Source organism: Pteropus medius, unplaced genomic scaffold (assembly GCF_902729225.1).
Source record: "Pteropus medius unplaced genomic scaffold, Ma_sr-lr_union100, whole genome shotgun sequence".
In the NCBI taxonomy this organism is placed as follows: Eukaryota; Metazoa; Chordata; class Mammalia; order Chiroptera; family Pteropodidae; genus Pteropus; species Pteropus medius.
Genome location: NW_024349799.1, coordinates 17242192 through 17264311, shown reverse-complemented (window position 1 = coordinate 17264311; position 22120 = coordinate 17242192). Strand labels below are relative to the sequence as shown.

General features: G+C 37.7%; 2 protein-coding genes across 7 annotated transcripts in view; both read left to right on the top strand.

Annotated features, from left to right (window-relative positions):
• The window catches only part of UBE2G1 (ubiquitin conjugating enzyme E2 G1), an 86842-nt gene extending 78145 nt beyond the window's left edge, over positions 1–8697 (top strand). For both annotated transcript variants that reach the window (XR_005658082.1, XM_039886420.1), the window contains one exon: positions 5670–8697. The gene's annotated coding sequence lies outside the window, so the exon portion shown is untranslated. The remainder of the gene's footprint in view (positions 1–5669) is intronic.
• A 4112-nt stretch (positions 8698–12809) lies between these two features.
• The window catches only part of ANKFY1 (ankyrin repeat and FYVE domain containing 1), an 81055-nt gene continuing 71744 nt past the window's right edge, over positions 12810–22120 (top strand). For 2 of the 5 annotated variants that reach the window (XM_039886410.1, XM_039886409.1), the window contains exon 1: positions 12905–13041. In XM_039886410.1, the coding sequence (XP_039742344.1) occupies positions 13032–13041 (10 nt within the window). In that variant the 5' untranslated portion in view covers positions 12905–13031. Of the gene's footprint in view, positions 13042–13486; positions 13625–22120 lie in introns of those variants that run through there. The other 3 variants (XM_039886414.1, XM_039886415.1, XM_039886413.1) reach the window with 3 other exon arrangements.

Genomic DNA, 22120 nt, shown 5'->3' with positions numbered 1-22120 from the left:
CATTGAAGTTTTTTTCCAATTTGGAGTAGGAGTTTTTTGCTTGTTTGTTTTTTGCTTTGTCTTTGCTATCATAGAGAATGTGGCTATTCTTGTTTCTTGCTGCACATGTACTACACGAGTTTCTCTAGGGTGTATACCTAGAGGTGGAATTGTTCAGTTAAGGGTATATGCTCTTTGACTAGACAGTGCCAAATTGTTTTCCAAAACGTTGCCTCTGTTGGCAAGGATAAGAATTCCATTTGTTCCATATCTTCTCCCAACATTTGATATTATAAAACTTATGCAAAATGTTTAATCTGGAAGGTGTAAAGTGATACATCATGACTTAATGTGCATAGTCCTAACTACCAATACAGTTAGCACATTGTTTCATGTGTTTGACCACTGATGTTTTCTCTGTGAAATACCTGTCCTGGTTTGGATTATTTTTCTATTAGGCAATTGATCTGTATCTTTGTCAGTTCTTTATGGTATCTTTGGATAAACAGAGGTTCTTAATTTCAATGGAGTTGAATTTATTTGTCCTTTCCTCTGTGGATTTTGCTTTTTGTGTCTTAGTTTCTTCCCTGCCATCAAAACGCTACTATTGTAAATGTCTTCTAAAAGTTTTATAGTTTTGCCTTTAATATATGTGTTGAATCTTCTAAAATTGATTGGCTTATGGTATGAGGTAGAAGTTCAACTCTACCCTCCTATCTCCCAGTGTGCATCTGTTGACTACATCATTTATTGACAAGTCCATCCTTTAACCACTGATGTACAGTGTTGATTATATTATAAAATTACATTTCCTTTTATGTGTTGATCTTTTTATGACCTTTCTATGTTTCATTTGTTGGCTGTCTACCCCTGAACCAGTTTTGTACTACCTTAATTTTTATTGTTTATGATTAAATGTATCAAATGCAAATCAAAAGTAAGGCTAAGATCTATGCACCCTTGATTCTATTTTCATGTTTGATAACTGTAGTTCCTGAAAAGATTCATATCTTTTAGATCTCCTTATGATAACCTGAAATGCTGAAAAGTAACCTTACTTCTTTCTGTTACCACCAATTATAACAGTAACCTTGCAGTTGTCAAATTACTTGTTTTTCATCATCTTCTTTATATCCTGTTTATTTTTGCTAATAATTCTATCCTTATTTCATTATCATTAACATCTGATATCTCCCTCACATCTAGTCAGTGGTTCATTTCTTTTCCTTTCTTTTGACTCTCCTTTCCACCACCATAGATTAAGTTCTCGTTATTAGACTTTGCCTCAGTCTGCTGGTGCTGGTATTGAACATTTTTCATGCCTGCCTGCACTTCATATTGGATATTTATCCTGGATACAATTGCCATGTTAGTCTTCATAAAGCTCAGCTCATTGCATTGGTTCTTTTATGAGTTTGACAGTAATTTTAGGAACAACAGACACCTCCAGGGCTTGTTTCCTTACCCACGTCATTTTCCAGTCAGAAAAGGGCTTGGTGACAGCAAGTAATTGAAGAGGAACAAAATAACAAATATTGAAGCCTAAGTGTTATGTGTGATTTTACCTTATAAACACAGTACTTTATAAATTAAAGAAAGAACTAAGAATTTTATTACATTTACCTTGATAGTATATTGCAAATTAATTAAATAAATACTAATGAAGTGTCACACATTTTTAAGAGATTATGTATTATCTCCTTTGCCTAGTGGGAGTTAATGTTTATATTAAAAAATTTTATTTTAATTTTAAATTTTTTAAAAAATTCGAAAAATTTTAAATTTGATTTTATATTACTTTCAGGTGTACGGCACAATTGTTAAACACTTATATAATTTGTGAAGTGATCCTCCAATAACCCTAGTACCCACCTGGCACTATATACAGCCATTATGATACTATTGACTATATTCCTAATGCTGTACTTATCTTTTAAAGTGTACTTATCAGGATCAAAGTTGACTTATCAAGAAGATAGAGACAAAAAGGATACTAGGGACTGCCTGTTTGCATCGAAGGCTTAATTTTAATTTTGATTCTTAATCTCTGTAGCATTTGACACTATTGAACATCCCATCTAGAAATATCTTCTTTTATTCATATCATGGAGTTAGGTTTCTTTTTCTAAATCTGACTGCTGCTTTTAGAGTTTTACTCCTTTGTCTACCTCTTTATTGTTGCCTTCCCTCCTCAGTTCCCCTTCCTCATCTTCAATTGCAGGAATAAAACTGGCATTACGAAAATTTGTATGTAGAAACTTACATATAGAAGTTATCACTTTCCCACTCGGCCCCCACTCCAATTCTGCTCCCAGAAATAACCACTGACAATGGTTTAATCTTTCAGAAATCTGACTGTTCCCCACACATACAAGTGTGATAAATATGAATGTGTGTATAACATAAGTATATACACAGCATATACATTCTGTACTTTTTAACATCTTTTGATATTTTGCTAGCTAAGTAATATATATCCGATTTCTTTTTAACAGTTGCATGTTATTAAGGATTAAGATTTTTATCTTGAAATGAAGGCAACACCAAGAACAGGTGACCCTGAGCTCATTTTAATTCTCGTTAATGAATATTCGTTAATTGCCTGCCATTTGCAAAGGCACTATTCTCTTGGAAAAGAAGAGGGTATATAGAGTACCATAGATATATTATCCTGGCCAATAAAGAACTGTTTGTCTAGCTGGTTAGACTAGGCTTTTTTTTTTTTTTTTAAGGATAAGGTTAAGCTTCGTTAACAGCTCTAGTGGGAGTAGAAACAGAACATGACTTTAAGAAGTCAACACATGACTAAATACTGAATGCTTAGGACAGATTCTTTTGGTGTAGAGAGCAGTTCTTATTAGGACCAAGGACAGCATCTTTTACAAATTTCCACATGAAGGGCAGAAGGAAGAAAGGGAGACAAAAACATGTGTGCTGGTTGGCTACAAAGAGGAGAGCTAGGAGGGTGAGATATTGCAGTCCTCAAAAACAAAGTGCGTGTGGATGGTCACTAATAACATGACATGAGAAAAAGGATGCATAGTTCAGTTTCAGGGGAAAAGCCAGGGGATTGGTGATGGGGGGAGAGTTGTTTAGTAGTATACTGAGTGGCATTGTAGGATGAAATGGAACTTTTGGAAGCATCTGTGTGAATGTAATGGGGAAAACTTCCTTGATAATAAGCTGTTTAACTCATGGACCGCCTTCACTTAAAAACAATTGAGATTATTCTTTTATTGTCTGTAACATCGAAAAGTGGTTTTTATTTGGCAGCACACTTGTTTGCTTTGCATTTTTAGGTCTTTTAAAAGTATTAAGTTGTGTAGCCACATACAAAATGAATGATTTGATTTTAGTTTTAGAAATAAATAGAAGAAGACACTTAAATTCTTTAGAGGTGAATCGTCTCCAGATTTGTAAGTTAAAGTCGGGTATAATTAAGGTTTAAGGCAAAAAAAAAAAAAAGATACTTAAATACTTTAAGTATCTAAGATATTTAAATACTTTATTTCATAAAGAATACAATTGCTATAATTTCAGTTAACATAAAAAGTGTGATTTTTAACAGCAGGAGGATATATTTTAAGTTAGAAATGGGATATGCTTACAAAAATGATTGTTTCAGGTCAGTGCCATTTATTGTGTTACGTAGGTAGTTTGTTTTCACATTTATCTTTCTAGAGAAAAGAACGACAAATTTGCTTTTTCTATACTGAGGTCTTTTCTCTGTTTAGAACACATTTTATTCAAAGGCGGGAAAATAGAATTTTCTATTTCTGCTGAAGGAAGCTAATGCTATTTAAAGCTGGGTCCTCACTATTAAAAGGCTGGATTGCCTGATTTTAGTTATCTAATGACTTTCATCAGCCAGTCCTCTCTGGAGTATTTTTCTTTAAAAATCTCACACAGAAACAGTTTTTAAATTATTCTTTTGTGGCCCTAAAATTTCTTGTTCATATCACAGGGGAATGTTTACTCAGTGCCCAAGCGCTTTGAGCCTTTAGAGATTAATTGGCCTGGGATTAATTTGAGTGTGATATAGTAGTCTTTGGAAAAACATTCAAGTAACATTACCTAAAAGTTACAGTACCGATGCCATAACGATGTCTCTTGAATTTCAGTACATGTCTTTAGATTTTCTAATAAAATTTGTGGACACTTTTGTGTACCTGTGTGTAAATGGTAGAAACTGATTCTGGTGAAGGTGATGTATTCATATGTGGTGCATTCAGTGCTTTGCTAGGGACCATTTACATTGGTTGGTACAACCCCTTTGAAGAAAAATTTAGCAGTAAGTTCAACCACTCAAGAGCTGTCTTAGGGAGGCAGTTTATAAATTAGGGAACTAGGCACATGTAGGGCCACAACAGGCTCACAGCTTTCTTTCTACCCACAGCAGAGCTTTGGCGTGGTTGAACTTGGGTGATTATAAGATTGGTAAATTTATTCGGGGCTTTAGAAAACCCACTGATCTTTTAACATGTCTGGTATGAGATAAATACCAGACATATTTATTTGCCATAATTTTAAGTCCATTTGACTCTTTTGTTAGGAGTTTAAAATTATATCTCTTGAATTCTAAGGCATCTTCTGTTTGAGCTTTTTGTGCACAACATTGTGCTTGGCACACAATACAGGTTTTTCAGTTTTGGGGACTTATGATTCGATAGAGTAATGTGTGTTCTCCTTGCCCACTTCCTCTGATGCCCCTACATATTGAAAGCGTACATTAATATAATAAAGGCTCTGAAAAGTCCAATACATTAATATAATAAAGGCTCTGAAAAGTCCTACATATTGAAAGCATACATTAACATAATAAAGGCTCTGAAAAGCATACATTAATTAATAAAGGCTCTGAAAAGTCCAATCATTTTTTTTTTAATTGAACTTCGTGTTTTCCTAACTTTTCAGCAGGAAGCTTTGTCACTTATTGTATGACCGTGTCTCACTTTTCTCTGTAAAATAGAGCAAAACTGCAAAACTTCATATAGTGATTAAGAGCATTATATGAGATAAATTTGTAAAGCACTTGGTACACTGCTTGGCATGTAGTAAGCACTCGACAGTATGGTAGTTGTTTTTATTTAGATGTGATTATTGACTTCTAGGCTAATTCAGGACATGAGACCAGCAGATACAAAACAATAAGACTAATTGACGTAGAGGGTCAGTTCTGGGAGGCTTCATGGAGAAAATGGGTTTGGACTGAACCTAGAGAGTTGGATAAAATTTAGCAAGTTGAGAAGCGTGGCAATCTTAAATTTTTTTCTCTGAATATCCTAAAATATTAGTAGATTTCCAAATCACTTGACTTTTAGTAGTTTTGCTACTTTTGACTCTAGATATAAGTTGAAAGACACTTGGAGTATTGAAAAAGCAAAATTAAGGCTGCACAACAGAACTTTCTACAATGATGGAAATATTCTAAGTCTGCACTGTCCAATATGATAATCATTAACTATATTGAGCACTTGAAATGTGGCTAGTCTGACTGTGGAACTAAATTTAAATTTTTATTTACTATTGTTTAAATTTAAAATGAAATGGCCATATATTAGACAGCACAAAAGTGAGCTTAAAATGAAATTAAGAACTTGTTTTAAACAAATACCATACAAATAAAAATTTCTAATCAATTCTTTTGTAATTTATAAAGTTATTATATAATGCTGTTTGTTTTGTTGTAGGTCTCCAATTGAGAAACTGGCACTGTTTTTCCTGCACTCTTCCCACCTATTGCTGGACTTCTGTTGTAACAAGTTGGCAAACACTGGCTGGAACTGGGCTGCAATAAAACATGCCAGTATCAATGCTGACAAGAGCCTAACAAGTGCCAACTTACAGATGATTACGCATTTTGAATCCTAATGAACTGTTTTAACCTTCAGGAAGAATTGTAAAGACCTGTACATAGCACAACATGATCCGGATAATATATATACTGTTCATGTACATCCACAAATACACCTTGTACCAAATAATGCTTTCTTGTAGTAGAATAAGAATCGTGTAAATTCTAAAAGATTTTAGCAGGTTTTCTTCCCCATTTCATTGTTTCTTATCAGTTTTAAAAGACTCCTTAAGGCATGTCAGATGAAAAGCAATTAGGATTAAAAGTTTCCATTTAATTTCCTTTAAACCATTGAGGCTTCATTAAACTCTTTTCACTTACTAAACTTTTGTATCTTCTTTGTTTTGACACACTTCCCTTTGCATTTATCTCTTCTATCTACCAGGAAGTTTTCAAATCATTTAGTTCAAATATTGAAATACTTAATAAGCAACTACTTGATTTTTAATGATGACTTCAGAGGAGTGGTCATCACTAGGTGCTTTGTCCTTTTTGTATTCTAGTTGCACCCATTTCTTGGATTTGGATGTAGCAATAACACTTTTGGCTGTTGAGAGCTCTTGAACTGTCATTATCCCCCAAAACTAAAGAGTTGGTTCTGAATTCAACTTACTGAAATTTACCCCAAACTATACAAAATTCTGATTTGGTTTTATTTTTGCCCTCTGGTTACCTAATGTTAAGGTTAGATGAATAAAGCATGCACAGCTACAGGCTTTCTACTTAACTTCTGGGTTTGCTATTAAAAATGCTGTTTACCCTCATACCCTTCTCCTTAGCCCTTCATATTTCTTTGCCTCTATTCTTCTATACTACAGATTTTTCTCACCTATTGTACAAAGAAATTGCGATGTATATTTTCATGTAATTTGATTTTGGAATTCTGTCACCTTATGTAGTGAGTTCTTCCAAAATACAATTTTTTTCCAATAATTGTCAAGTTGTTGGCTTTTATTGTATTGAATGAAGGTTATAATACTGAATGCCAGAGAAGTGCAGTTTAGAAAAATCTCAGGTTGATTCCTTATGCAAACAAACTTCTAATACTTGAAAATCACATGGCCATGGCACTCTGTATTGGGCTCTATCTGGATTCTTATGTAAATCTCAAAGTATTTCAGAAGTGTAAATGCTTTGCTATTTAACATATAGAGTCTGTTACTGACATAGTACACTTAGATTTTATTGTTTGAGCATAAGTATATTTCATAAGTTTTCTGAAACAACTTTAGGAAATGGTAAAATGAGCATGTACGGTGTTAAAGGCAGGCCCAGATTCCTGTTTGGTGTGAGGTTGGGATTGGGAAGTAGTCACTGGCATATACAAGGGATAGATCTCAAGACAGTACCAGATGAGACATGGTGTTTAATTGTGAAAATTGGTGCATCTCTGCTCTTTGGGGGTTTGGAGAAATATGTTGGCAGAAGAGTGAAAAAATTTCTGCAAGTAACCTAGTCCTCTGTGAATTTTGCATGTCTTTTTTAAAGCAGAAGAATAGTTGAGGATGTAGTCACAACAGAATGATTTTTTTTTTTAAATCCTAGGCTGCTCTCCACTCTGAAGCATTATAAAAACCCATAAATGTGTAATGACTGAATGTGAAAATTGTTTGATTTTGTTCATTGTAGCCCAGTTTTCTTCAAGAACTTTGTGACTCTTTAGTTTTTTTTAAAGACTCTGTAAAAAATGTTGCCCCAAAGTGCCAGTACTGCACACCTACCTGGGACTTTGAATGAATCCCTTTACTCTTAAATCAGAACTTGTTCACATGCTGGTTGCTTGTGGCAAAATGGACTCTGAATTTTGCTCTTCTATTGCTATAATTCTGTTAGCAATCTGTTGAGTTAAAACCTGGCAATTTGACTCTTAAGAGAGTAGTAGCAAATGACCTAGTAACTCAGGGACAACTATTCTTGAACTGTAAGTGCCACTTTAATGCAGTTACTTTGGTATAAGCATGTGTCATTTAGGGCTAGATCTAGAGGATTAGAAGGGAGAGCCAGGAATGAATGCACCTCTTTCCACACTTCTTTCCACCCGGCGCCCTGACTGTACTACATGTGGAAACACTGGCCTCAAATACATGTTTTGACTTTGTCAAGAGTTGTCATCTGTGCCTTTCCCAGTGTTCATCTGACAGTGTGAATTTAAATGCCTCTACATTTGTTATTAAACCACACTTGAGTGACACTGATCCAGGTGGCTTTTTTCCCCACTAGTGCCTCACCATTAGTGTGAGGTGAGTCCTCTCTGCTTTAGGAAAAGGATTTTTCTGCCTAACTTTGTGCCAACTATCGACATCTACATAGTCTTATAGATTATAGCGCTGTTGGCTGCTTCCTAAATTTATTCCAAGTTCTCGTAAAGGCTTATAGATTTCAGTCTGTGCTCATGGGATGGATATCAATGGCTTTTGGCCTCTTTTAGTGAGTTTAAAGTCCATATGAGGTTGGTTTCCGTGTCATTATTAGGTAATATCTTTGTGAGGTTATTTCATTAGTTCTGTGATCACTTGGGTGTTGTAGTATCTTTAATGGCCTTCATTCTCGGTTGTGAAATTTTATTTTATATGCTCACTTACCCTCTACAAATCTGCCCATTTTGGGTTGTGATGCCTGTGTATCTTTGCCCGTCTAGTCTCCAGTTGGTGGAATTACCTTTTTTTTTTTTTGTACTGCCACTTCTTAGCATCTTTGAAATTTGACATAATGTTGCTTCATTCCAGTTTTTTTTTTTTTTTAGTTCTGTAATTTGTTGATTGTATTTAACTATGTGAGTTCTGTTGTGATGTTTACTGTATTGTAAAGCACCTCTATCATGTGATGGGTGCTCTATAAATCAATAAATGATGACTTAGAGGCTGTATCATGAGCTATTTTGGTTTTAGGATGCAGGTCTCAAAAGCAAGTTGTGGGATTCTTCCTATACAAACAGTACATGGTACCAAAGGGTCCACAGGAGAATCTTGATAAAGAATTTTTAAAATTTCATTTAAAGAAGAAATCAGAAGATAGGAAGTTAACTTGACTTCCAGCCTGATATAATGGTCTTAAAATTTCCAGAATGAGACCAAGCACATTTTTTAATCAGAGTTTTCTGTGATGCTGATTTAGAAGCTAAATAAAATGAGCATACATTAGAGCATTACTAGAAATTTTGGTTTTGGTCTAAACTGGCTCTACTATAAAGATCAGCTAAAAGGTGAAGAACTGACCAAATGTGAACCTGAAAGAGACCACAGCCTTTCCAATCAGTCTTCAGAGTCAACACTTTTATCCACTAAACAGATGGGCAAAATTAGCTCAAATGCCTGCCCAGGACCACTTAGTTAGTGGCAAAAGAGGCAAGAGTGAGTATTTTTTTCTTAACAGGATGTCAATATCCAGCTTTTCCTGCATCCTTACATATAGTTCATATGGATATACAAAGTTAGGTGTTGGAAGCTTTTGTCTTGATACAAGTTACCAGTGGCTATAAAGCCCTCCTCTTAAAAACTCAAATGAACATGGAGCACCTCTTCATCAGAGCTGAGTTACAAGAAGAAAATCTTCCTTTAGAACAGTTGGAAGATTGGGGGTCATTTTCAGAGTTTAATTTCCCTGATAAATATATTTGAAATAAATTATAGAAGGATGTAGATGATGTTCCTGAACTTTAAAAAAGTTTTATGCATAATCTACTCAAGGTAAATGGCAAAAAAGTTTTTATTTGCATGTTGCTTCAAATCAAATGAGGTTTTCGACTGTGCAAGGAACTAGACTGAGGAAGTACCAGTTAATTTTCTCTCTTCCCCTTATAAAGTTAGGGCCGTAACCACCTTATTCAAATTTTTCATTTTCTTGAGGACTGCAAACCTCAACAGGATTCTGTTTGCAGAACAAATTATTTCCAGGATAAGGTATTTTTGGTTGCTCGGTTTAGGTAGGATTAGGCTTTTTGGCTTAATTGAGTCAGCATGTCACACTGAGCTGTAGTGAAATGATTAAAGAATTTTGAATCCTTTTCCCGTAAGTGGAATAAACTGAAGAAGGAAAAGGTGTTCACGAAAAGCAGCCAGACACATCTTAAGACATATGAGCTGCACAGAAAGCCATAGGAAAGATACTTGATTTTTTTCTCTTCCCAGCAGTATGCATTAGGAATAAGTATAATAGCAACTAGTCTGTTCATAGTGACACCTCACTTATTCCTAATGAACACCAGTTCCTATTTATTGAGCTTCAAGTTTGTGGCAGGCTTCTGCTAAGTTTCATAAAGAATCTAGCCAAATTCTTACAAAGATCCTCCAAAGTAAGTTTCTCATTAGGAAACAGGTTCAGATTAATTTGTCAAGATGATAAAGCAAGTAAGTTTCATGGCTGGAATTCAGTTCCACAACCTTATGTACTGGATGCTGTTACCCCTTCCCTCAGGAACATCTTTTCCAAGGTCACATAGTGGATGTTTTGAGACTGGTACTTGAACCCAATTCACTGGACTACCAGTTCCCTCCTACCTCTTACCACAATATGGCACTGTCTCCCCAGAGTCTGTTCCCCTGTGCTCTTAATAGCAGTCAGCACATCCTTCTACATGTCATGCTCCCTATCCGAGACAACTCCATACTAAATTCCTCTTAATGTAACAGCAAAATCTGAATTAGGTCTAAAATGAACCATGTTCTAGTGCTCAGAGTTTTCAAGATGTCTATATTTCAGGTCATAGCTAATGTAGCTCCATCCAAGCCCGCTGGATGTTGTAGTTAACTTGAGTACTACAATGCTTTATTTTATAGGCTTTATTAAGAAGTCCTCTGTAGCTCAAGGAATTCAAGTCAGTAAGAATCCACTCAGAAAACGGGCCTAGAGATAGGGTTGTATTAAACGCAGTTCTAAAAGGAGTGTTTTTCACCCCTGATAGAAGGTAGGTTTTGATGAGGAGGGTAGTCAAGCCCTTGAGCTGATTAAATCCCTTAAGGTGAGTTCTCATTTGACTGTGGGTGTCTAGTCTGAGCAAACTTTAAGGGTACAAATTTGTTCCTGTTTGCTGCCCTAAGGGAGAGGTCCCTCATTTTCATCAAATTCTCAAAGGGGTCATGACCCTCCAAATCATTAAGAACCATGGATTCTAGTCCAACTCCCTCTTTCATGAAATTGATGGAGAATTTCAAAGTTTGCAGGTACTTACCCAAGATTAACACAGCAAATCATCTGTAGAGCCAAACTTGAACCCAGTTCTCTGGACTCTCAGTATAGTTTACAATGGCAACAACTCATCAGACATTCTGAGCAGTTGCTCTATACCATACACTAGGCTGGTGCTGGTGAGGCAAAGATAAGTCATATGATGTAAAACCAGGCATCAGCTATTACAGTATTTCTCAATCACTTTTATGTCATGACCCAGAAAATACTTGTAGGATATTCTTAAGATAGATGAGGCTGCCTGTAGCCAGAGGAGACTGGCTAATCTGGTCACCCTGATGGCCCAAAAGGGCTCACCATTTGGCACAGCTATAATCCATTCTTGACAGGCAGCTTTGAGCTATGGCACCTCTACTGAGCTGGAAAGTACAGTACTCTTCTCTTCTTATTCTAAGTGCTGCTCACTTAGTGCAGCTCCTCTAACACCTCCCTGCCCATACCTCCTTTACACCTTAAGTTTCCCACCACAACTGGAGCATATTTCCCTGAGCATACCATTGTTCTTACACATTCCAATATCCCCGCCCCTTCCATATCCCAGGTGTCCCTCAGTCAGAATTACTCTTCCTCAAAATTTTAACCCCATGACTCTATGTTTCCATGCTCTAAACTCAAAATTCCTCACTACCCACTAATGCTTAATCTTGGCAGCACCTAAAACTCTAACTTCAAATCCTCACACCTCTTCTGTTCTGACACCCTCATCCTGTTCTCAGATCCTTCAAGCTATCATCCCTTATTGTTGGCTTTTCTCCAAGGTTACCACTTTACCTGGAGTCCTTAACTGTTGATTCTTCTAGGCATGGATACATGCAACATTCTTTAGATTCTCCTTTGAATAAAAATTATTGAAAGGGCTCATGCTATTCAGCCGTATTACTCTTTATTTAGTTTTTTTTTTTTTTTTTTGCTAGTAGTCATCCTCACACTCACTAAAGATTTTAGCACCTGGTTAATGGTCTTCTTTCCCTTACCTTTAATTCCAATCTCTAATTTTCCAAGCTTCTCACTTCCAGTTCATTTATTGTATTCCATGGCCCTGTCCTGGACTTTATCATCTCCTAGCGCTATTTAACTTACTTCAGTTTGCCACCCCGACCACAGGGCTCTGACCACTGCACTGCTCTTCAGTATTACAGAGACCTGCAGTTTAATGACTCCTACATCAGCCTTTACCCAGTCTGCACCTGCGCTGTATTTTTACAGCACTCAATTTCTTTTTGGGAATAAATTCCAAACCCTTGGAAAATGCTATAATCCACGTTCTCTGCTTCTGCAGCCAGATGGCTGAATTCTGCTAGACAAAAATACATATAAGAGACACTTGAAGCCAGACCTTCCAACTTGAGTCCTCTCCCAAATTTTCTTCACTCTCTTCTGGTCCCTTGCCTATGAACTTCGACCATAAAATTGATGTCATCAAGCAATCTCCCTGATATCTCTTTACCCCTTTTACATCTATCTGCATGCGTGATCTTACTCCCTAAACTGTTTTAGAATAACAGTGACCTGCTTCTAATCTAAAATTAATTTCTGCTCCTGAATTCCTTCTGCATTTGCTTGAAGGCATCCTGCTTCCCCAGAGACCTTGAACCGTCTTTGGCCTTTCCCGCTCCTTTGGCTCTTTTCTCTTAGCCTCTCACATCATTACAAAGAAACCTAAATACCAACGAAACCCTCCTCTAAACCCTCGCACGTCCAAGTTTTTGCAAAGAGTAGTCTATGCTCGTGTGTCCTTTTCACTGCCCTCCCTAGGGCGTGGAATATGACAGAATCAGGTGAGTGCCTGATCAATCAGGAACCTGGAGCCTCAAAGGTACTATGTGGAGGCAGGCTCTTGGTTCTTCCAGTGTCCAGCTACTCACTCCACTTTTCCTTTACCATTCTCTCCCAGTTTCGACTCCTCCCTTTGCCTGGCCTTCCAGAACTCTCGCGACACTTGGAAACTCCGTTTCGCGCCTCCTCAGTTGAGCAGCGCACTTCTCGCGAGGGTGCAGACAGGGCCGGGCCCGACATGGCGGAAGGTAGGGATTTTGTGGAGCCGCGCGGGAAGGAGCGGCGCTGTGGAAGCGCTGCTGGCAGGTTCAGGCAGCCCCAAGAGGGAACGGCCAGGCACGGTCGCATGGGGCACAGCGGGTCTTGCGAGCCTTCCTCTCCAGGGCGTCTTGGGCCCGGGTCTTGAGCGCTATTTCTATGGCAACGCCCCTCCTGCCGTCCCCCACCCTAGGGGACTACGGCGCGCTGCGGAGCTGGTTTGGGAGGTCCCGGGCCGAGACCGAGTGCAGTTGCAGGGATCCCGAGGGCGACCGGGGAGGCTCCTTTGATTACCAGGGTGCTGGGACGTCGAGGGAAGTAACCCTTCTCCTTAGGAAATCGAAACTGCTGTCCTGGCACGTCCCGCGTCCGGAAGGGGTACATCCTTCGCCTGCAGAAGAGCTTGCGTCTCTTCACGGGATGAAGGGTGGGGGAGAGTCAGGGCTCTAACTGGCCAACGAGCCAAACGAGCTCGCATTGTAGTCTCGACTTCTCAGCAGCCTCCGAGATCCGGGGCCGGCTGAGATTCTTTTCCCTGGTTTACAGATGTGGACAGGAGGAGGGGTTTGCTTGGTAAGGGTGTTGGCCTAGGTCACACTGCTCGTGAGTGATGTGCTCACCCAGACCTCTTCTCTTTTGCCTCTCAGTCTAGTCCTTAGCCTCTTTTCTGGTGCTGTCTTTATGACACTGCAGATAAAGGCAGTTTGGCCTCTCAAGTCCAGCCTTCCTTAACGTAGCAATATTAGAATCCCCCATTGTCAACGCTTTATTGTACAGGTGGGGGCAAAGAAGACCCAGAGATGAGGAGTTACCTTCCAGGGACCCTAGAGTGACCCTGTGAGACCTTGGCAGGCGTACTTCTCCTATTTATTCATCCCATTATTGAAAAAAAAAAATACTCCTTATTTGACAATGTTTGAATGACTGCAAGGCACTGGTCACGACCTGTCATATTGATTTTTTGTTCATTTGTTTTTGTCATTGATTTTGAGCTAAATTTTATCCGAACCCATCTTGGATCTTACATTTGGACGGCACATGACAGGTGGCAGGCTTTTGTCATTTGGATTAGACTTCAGAACAACATTCTGAAGGAGGCCTGGCATGTGTATTATTTGCACATAGGGGAATTGAGGCCAGAGTTATAGAGGTAGCTGGGACTGGCACCCAGTTTTTGTCTTCGCTCTTTCTACCACGGTTAGATTCCTCCAGGAGGGGGAAACATCAGGTGGATATTGTATGAAAGAAGAGGAGGAATAAAAGAAACAAATAAAGCCAAAGCATCCTGTGAACCTAGTTTTTGGATAAATCATTGACTGTTGTGTGACATTTAACACAGCAGGCAGCCTGCAAAATGGAGTTTTTTTGCTCAGGGCAGTGAGGTGGGGTAGAAAGATTCAGGCACACCTTATGTGAGGTAATGGGTAGTCTAGCACTTTTACACTAGGAAGGGAAATTGAGTGTTTTGGGAATCCATTACCCAGGTTGAAATTGTGGAGGGCAAGTGGTTTTTCATTCAGTAGTTTTATAGGACACCTGCTGTGCTTTGTAGTCAGATTCCAGCTATGAGGAACACAGGTGGGTTGAGCATACTGACTGATACCCTGCAAGTGCCTTGAGATATGTGTTAGAGTAGCCTTAAGAAACATTTAGCCAGTGGAGTATGGACTTTAAACAAAATGTACTTTCACGATTAAATTGGAAAGAGGATAGATATGTAAGCACAGTCAGTAGGTTCTGACTTCACAATTTTCTTTTACCTTTTTTGTGTCCCAATTTCCTGACCTATATTCTCATTTAAACTCTTTGGGAACAATGTTGCAAACTTTAGGAAGAATTGAGTGAGGCATTCTAGTCCAGTTAGCTCATTAAACTGAAGGTGCTTATTGTGCAAAGGAAGGCAAGATTGCTAGAATATGGATTGTGGGGGTCTTGTTTAATCAGAATTTAAGAGGCAGCTACACTTGTTTTGGAGTACTCATTTAAATATAAACAAATAGCAGAAATCTATGTCATATAACAAATTATCTGTAAGTACACTATGGGAACTTACCTGATAAATGGTTTTTGTTTGGTGGCGTAAGTGTGTGAGCATACAAACTTCTTAATGTGTGTCTTGCTTATGAACCAGCCTTTCCTTTTATCCGTGCATGGGTATTGATTTGACCATATATATTTAGCTACAGCCTGTCCTAAAATTAGTTTTCATTTCCATCCTACATCTCTGCAGCTGTCCTACTAATCTAGGCTTCCTTCATCACTCAGAAAAGTTCCTCCTACATGTTCTTACTGCTTTTTTTCTCCTTAATTTTGCTTAGCCACAGACTATTTTTTTTATCGTTTTCAGTGTTCCCTTTACAACATAAATCAGATCATGTCTCTCCCACTCTTCTCAATATACCTAACCTTTCAGCTCCCCTTCCCACTTCCGTGGCTCTCCATGATCTTAAAATATATTCCAAAGCCTTACAATGACCTTTAAGTCCCAATAGCGTGTGGCACCTGGTTAACGCTGTGATCTTATTTCCTACTTCTCATTCATGGTGCTTTTGCCACAACAACTTCCTTGCTGTTCTTCGTACATTCCCAACATACTTCTACCTCTTTGTCCTTGCAGTTCCCTGGCCTGGAACAGTCTTTCTCAGTTTCTCTGCACAGCTGACTTTTATTCAGGCATCTGTTCATTTCTCACCTCTTTAGAAATCTTTCCTTTTTAAAAAATTTCCTTACTGGAATATAAACCCTGTGAGGGCAGAGACTTTTTCTGTTTTGTTTACTCCCAATTGAGAATCATGCCATGGTTGAAGGAACAGATGAATTTATTGGGCATCATTTATTAGACATCAAGAAAAGTAGCCTGAATACGTCCTTAGTCTCTTGTCAAGTAAGATGGCTGGTCTAGCTTTTAACATACTCTGAATAACATCAGTCTGCTGGGAGCTGCCTAACTTACTTTTCATCCAGCCCATTTTAGTCTTAGCAGTTAAAGTATAATGCTTAAGAGCTCAGTCTCTGCAGTTGAACGTGGATTTGAATCCTAGTTTTACTAAGCTGTGATCATAGGCAAGTCAGTTAATTGCTCCCAGTCTCAGTTTCTTTAGCTTTAAAAAAGAAGGATAATTTCTATCTCAAATATCCAGGAGGGTCAAGAGAAATAGTACACAAAGAACACTTTTAGCACTGCCTGATATTTTAACTCTGGAGTGCAGTCTTTCTCCTAGTCTCCTTTTAAACTACTCTCCCCTTCCCTTCCTCAGTAAATTAAAGTAAAAAGTGGAAGAAATGTAAATGGGTTATTAAACAATATAGATCATGGACCTTTATTAACTACTGGAATTTGGTTAGGAAAATACTTTTGACAATTCAGTTAACATGGTGACAACATTCCGTATTCTGGACAATCACTGGCCAACATAGTAGCCACTAGCTACATAAGGCTACTTAAATTTAATTAAAATTAAATAAAACTAAAAATTCAGTTTCTTAGTCACACTAGCCCAATTCCAAGTGCTCAATAGCTGTGTAGTTAGTGACTCCCATACTAGCAGATAGCACAGATTAATAGAACACTTGTATCATTCCAGAAAGTGTTCTTGGACAACACTGTTCCAAAACATCCTTAATCAGTAAAGGCTAGCAGAAATAGGGAAAGAAGAAACTTTGTTCTCTTTCCAGGTTTAAATTTTATCTATTTATTATTTTATTCATTCAACAAATGTCCCAGGCCACTATACTTTTCTATACTACAACTTTCTTTTCTCTGTTCTATACTTCTCCCTTTCTTTTATTCTGTCACTAGAGGTAGCTGTTAGCTTTCTACTTGAGGATGTTTTTCAAAAGAAAATTTATCCATTCACTGCCATGACTGTTGTTGTGCCAGATAAGAGCTATAGAATCATGCTGAGATGCAGGGTTCAGTCATTGGCAAGGTGAGTTGTTGTAGTGGACATATTATCATATTTACAGTTATGCCTAACAAAATGAGAAATTGCTTTGTCTTCAGTATCTCTTGTTGAATCTGGGTAGTCCAAGGAACTAGGTATTTATTGAACTCCACCTAGTAAGGTACTGTAGGGCGGAGGATGGGATGAGCATGAAGTGGGGTTTGAGGGAGAAGCAGGTGGTTAAAAAGGAATAGCTAGACCTAGAGCCTGTTTAGAGGGAACTAACAGTTTAGGAAGGGAGATGAAAAGCATGTGCATAAGAAACCATATTGTAAGGTAGAAGGTGAAAAATGTTTAGAAATTACTTTGAAAATTCAGAATGGGAAGAGATATTTTAAGTTTTGCTGTTTTCCTAGATTTCAGTCTTAACATAGCTTCTTTATAGCCTTAGTTATAGGAGTCCCAGCTAGTCTTCAGATGGTTCTCCAGATTGATTGTTCTGTAATTTAGTTGTAATTTTGATATGGTCATGGGAAGAGATGAGCACAGCATTTACCTACTCTGTCATCTTGATCGGAACTCCCTGGAATATTTTTTAGGGAAGTGGTGAGGAGTATGTGTTGAGTGATAGGGAAGGCCTTTGCCTGAGACAGTGTTTGAACTGGGCTTTGGAAAATAGGCCTTTTTGGACATGGGGAGAGATGGAAGTGGGAAGAAGTCACTATTCTCAGAGGAAGAAATAATGGGATATAAGATTGGAAAAGTGTGTTAAGGGCTGATTATAAAGGTCTTGGTTAAGCATTTGGATTTTACTCTATGGACTACGGGGTGAAGCTACTGAGAAGTGTTAGCCAAGGTAATGACATGACTAGTATTGTTTGAGACATGTTGAAATGGCTATAGTGTAGAAGATGGATTTGGGAGGAAGGGTGGCTAGAGAGGAGGCTGTAGCAATTGATGAGTCCTTAGGTAAGGGGCATTGGGGACTGGTGAGGACTGGTGTGAGAGGGACTACAGAAGGTGTAAAAGACAAGACTTTTAAAACCTGCTTGCATATTGACAAGAGAGCTATCAAATAGGGGTTCTGGGTCTGGATGACTCATGTAATGGCTAGACTGTTAACAGGAAGAAGAGGCACAGATTTGAGAACAAATATCCTGACCGCAGTTTGAACATAGTTTGCCATTCCTAATACACCACTAGGTGGTTATGTCTTCGCAGGCAGTTGGAAGCATTTCCAGTCATACTGGTGTTTGGGTGAAAATTAGCCAGTTAGCTAATATTTGTTGAGTATCTCCTATGAAGTGCTATACAAAGTGAAGTTTTGAAAGATCTATAAATGATACCACTGACTTGCAGACAAGACTTAACAGAGTTGAATTACATTCAGGAAAAATGTATTTCATTTCTATTAGGTGCAAGCTACTGTGCTAGGGATGACAAAGTGAGCAAGACACAGTCTCAGCTTCAGTGGAACTTGTAGAACAGAGGGGAAGGCAAAATTTCTCAAAAGAAGCATGCGTGTTGTGTATTATAGTTTACTGAGTTTTCTCTTTTGCATTGATTAATGGCACCACCATCCAGTTGCACTTCAAGTTAATAACCTAGAAGTGATTTCTCCCTAACTTTTCTCCCTAATCTTCAGTCAGTCATCAAATCCTGTGGATCATATAAAGCTGTCACATACGTTTTTTCCTCTCTACTGTCATTCTCTTTGTTTAGGCTAGTGGTTCTCAACCCGGAGAATCCTGCACATTGGAATCACCTGGGGAGTTTTAAAAAACCCTTACCTTCGACAAAACTTTTTTTTAACCGAGTCAATAGTGAATAAAACCTGGTTTTACTGAATCAGTTTTTTAAACATCTATAACAGTATATATACAAATACATGTGTGTGTGTGTAATTAAGGTCATCTTTCCTATCTAAGAAGTCCAGGTTCTCTGTAACTGGAGTAAAAGGATTTTTTGAAGCAAACTTTGGTTAAATAGTGGCTTTTGGACTTTGTCAGAACCTTCAAGTTATGACAGTTAAAATTGCTAGATTTTTTTAAAGGGTGAAAAGTCAAACTATGAAATATCTCTTAGCACCATCATATTTTTAATAATTTCCAAGTGTGTGTGTGTGTGTGTGTGTGTGTGTGTGAAGTGGGAGAGTGTAGACTGGCAGGGGTATCTGTCTATGATTCTTACTATTCCTTTGTACTCTGCCAGATAGTATTGCTGTTTTCTTTCTCCTTCCCTCCTTTTTATTAGGATATGTGAACTTGAATTCTCAACAGTAAATATATCTACTTATTTCTTATTCTCCATTAAGCAATTTTCTTATATTTAGCACACTTGATAAATGAATATTCAGTAATCCCAGTGAAAGAAAAATTCCATCTCCATTATGACAGGTTTAGAAAAATAGTGTTGATATTTTATCACCAGTGAAGAGCCTGTCTATTCTGATGCCAACAAGGAAGATAGTGTTTTCTGGGAAGATGACACTTCGATGAAAAATTGTTATGTGGAAGACCTTAATATGTGCTTGAAACGAAAATTATTCTCAAAACCACTGCTTTTACAATCTTTTTAAAATCTTTAATGGACAGGGTTAATATAGAGTAGAGATAGTTTAGTCTTTAAAGCATTGTACAAAGAACACTAATTCACTGCTAAAGTTGGGGCTAGAATGTATGAACTATGAATGTCTAGAGAAAGGAAATATCAGAATTTTGTTAATCTAAAAAGACTTAATGAATATAGTGTAGATTAGAATTGGAGTAGAAAGAGGAGAGTAGAAATTCTATTTATGATAGGGAATGGAAAGAACATTTAATTCCTGGGTTAATTAGTAATAATAAATATTTATTTGCTGTCCCAATATTGGAACTGAAATTAGGCAGCATAGTACAATAGGATGAGTATGGGCTTTGGTTTAAGATTTTAAATCTTAAGTTGGTCTCTTGCTAATTGTATAATTTTAAGCAATTTTAAGGGTATTATTTAATCTAAGTGAATTCTATTATTAAGTACTGTGCTACTTTGAGTATGTTGGTTAGAACTTGAGATAATGAAGAATTAATTGCTATAAGAGACTAAAAATATTCCTCTTTTCTCTTTATTGCAAAATATTACAAGAAACTGTACAGTTTGTTTATAAAACTTGTTGACATCTAGCAAGAAGCTGTTAAAGCTTTAAAATATACAGAATTCTTTTGTTTATAAATGTAGATGTATTAGTTTCTTATGGCTGCTATAATAAATTTCCATAAACTATGGCTTAAAACAACAGAAATGTATTCTCTTGATTCTGGAACCAAGAAATCTAAAGTCAGTATCATTGGGCTTAAGTCAAGGTGTCACAAGAGACATACTTTTCCTCGAGGTGAAAGTCTGTTTCTTCTTCCAGCTTCTTGTGGCTGTTGGCATTCCTGCTGCATCACTCCAGTCTTCAAGGCCGGCATTTAGAAATCTCTTTCTATTCTGTCTTCATATAACCTTTTTCTCTGTATGTCAAATTTCCCTCTGTTCCTTTTTATAAGAATACATGTAATTGCATTTAGGGCCTACCTATGTAATCTGGGATAACCTCCCTCTCAAAATCTTTAATATAAACATACCTGCAGTGACCCCCTCCCCCCCCTTTTTTTTGCCATATAATGTAACATTTACCAGTTCCAGGAATTAGGACATGGATATTATGGAGGTCATTTTTCAAGCAATGCCATGTAATTTGACCTATTAAGTGATAATATTTCTAAAATTCCTTTGTGTGCAGTTTCTGAATGCTCAAAGACCACGCCACACAATTCAAAATATTGCTGATGGAATACAAAGATAAATAAGACATTTCCTACCCTCAAGAAACTTCTTAGTGGAAATAGAGTGCCTCAGTAGGAAACTTGTACTTTTGTAAGCAGCGGGTAACCAGCTGAAGTTTGGTTATTTGAGCTGTGTTTTAGGAAGATTAATCATGATTTGTGTAGAATAGAATGGAGAGGGGAAGGATCAGAAGGATGACTGGTTACATGTGTGTGAATGATGCTGAGGCCTCAAGGAAATGTTGATGTGATGTTTAGAAAAGAAGAAAGATGTCATGATACATCCCCAAGGGATATTAACCATTGAAGCATAATTGACAAGCAATAAAATCCACCACTTTTAACTCATCAGTTGACAGATATTTACAGTAGTGTAAACACCACCACAATCATGATATGGATCATGTCTATAATCTTAAAAAGTTGCCTTGAACTCCTTTGCAAGTCAGTTCCATTTCGCTGGCCTTGACAACCACTGATCTGCTTTTCTATCGCTATAGTTTGTCTTCTCTACAGTTTTACATGAAAGTATACAGTATGTAGTCTTTTGTGTCTGGCTTCTTTCATTTAGCATAATGCTTTTGAGGTACTGTGTTGCATGTAGTCTGTTCCTTTCAATGGCTGAGTAGTATTCTATTACAGTCATGTGCTGCTTAATGACGGGGATACATTCATCATTAGGCGATTTTCGTCATTGTGTGAACATCATAGAGTACACTTATAAAAACCTAGATGGTATATAGCCTACTATACACCTAGGCTATATTGTATAACCTATTGCTTCTAGGCTGTAAACCTGAATAGCGTGTTACTGTACTGAATACTGTAGGCAATGGTATTTGTGTATCTAAACATAGAAAAGGTACAGTAAAAATACTATATAAAAGATAAAGTGAGTGTGTGTGTGTATGTGTAGAGACAAGCAGGAGGCAGGTTCCCAGGCCGCCTCTTCCCCTGCCCACTCCTCTCCCTCCCTTACCAACTCCTGGCCCCAGTCACAGGTGGACACAGGGCAGATAGAACATGCTTAGCCTTCTCATCTATTTAAATCACCCAGAGTTAGCAGTAAATTCAGCATTGTAGCCAGGTCCAGCCTTTTCATTCAACATCACAAACTTAGATATGTGTTTATGTGTTTACATTTACAGTGGACCATCATTGTGTATGTGGTGCATTGTTGACCGAAATGTCTTTAAGTGGTCCATGACTGTGTATATACTGCAATTTCTGTTTATTCGCCAGCTTGACATTTCAGTTTCCAGATTTTATGTACATATTTTTTTTCACTTTTCTTGGGTAAATAGCTGGAAGTGAAATTGTTGGGTCATAAGGCAAGTATATGTTTATCTAATAAGAAACTGTCAAACTGTTTTCCAAAG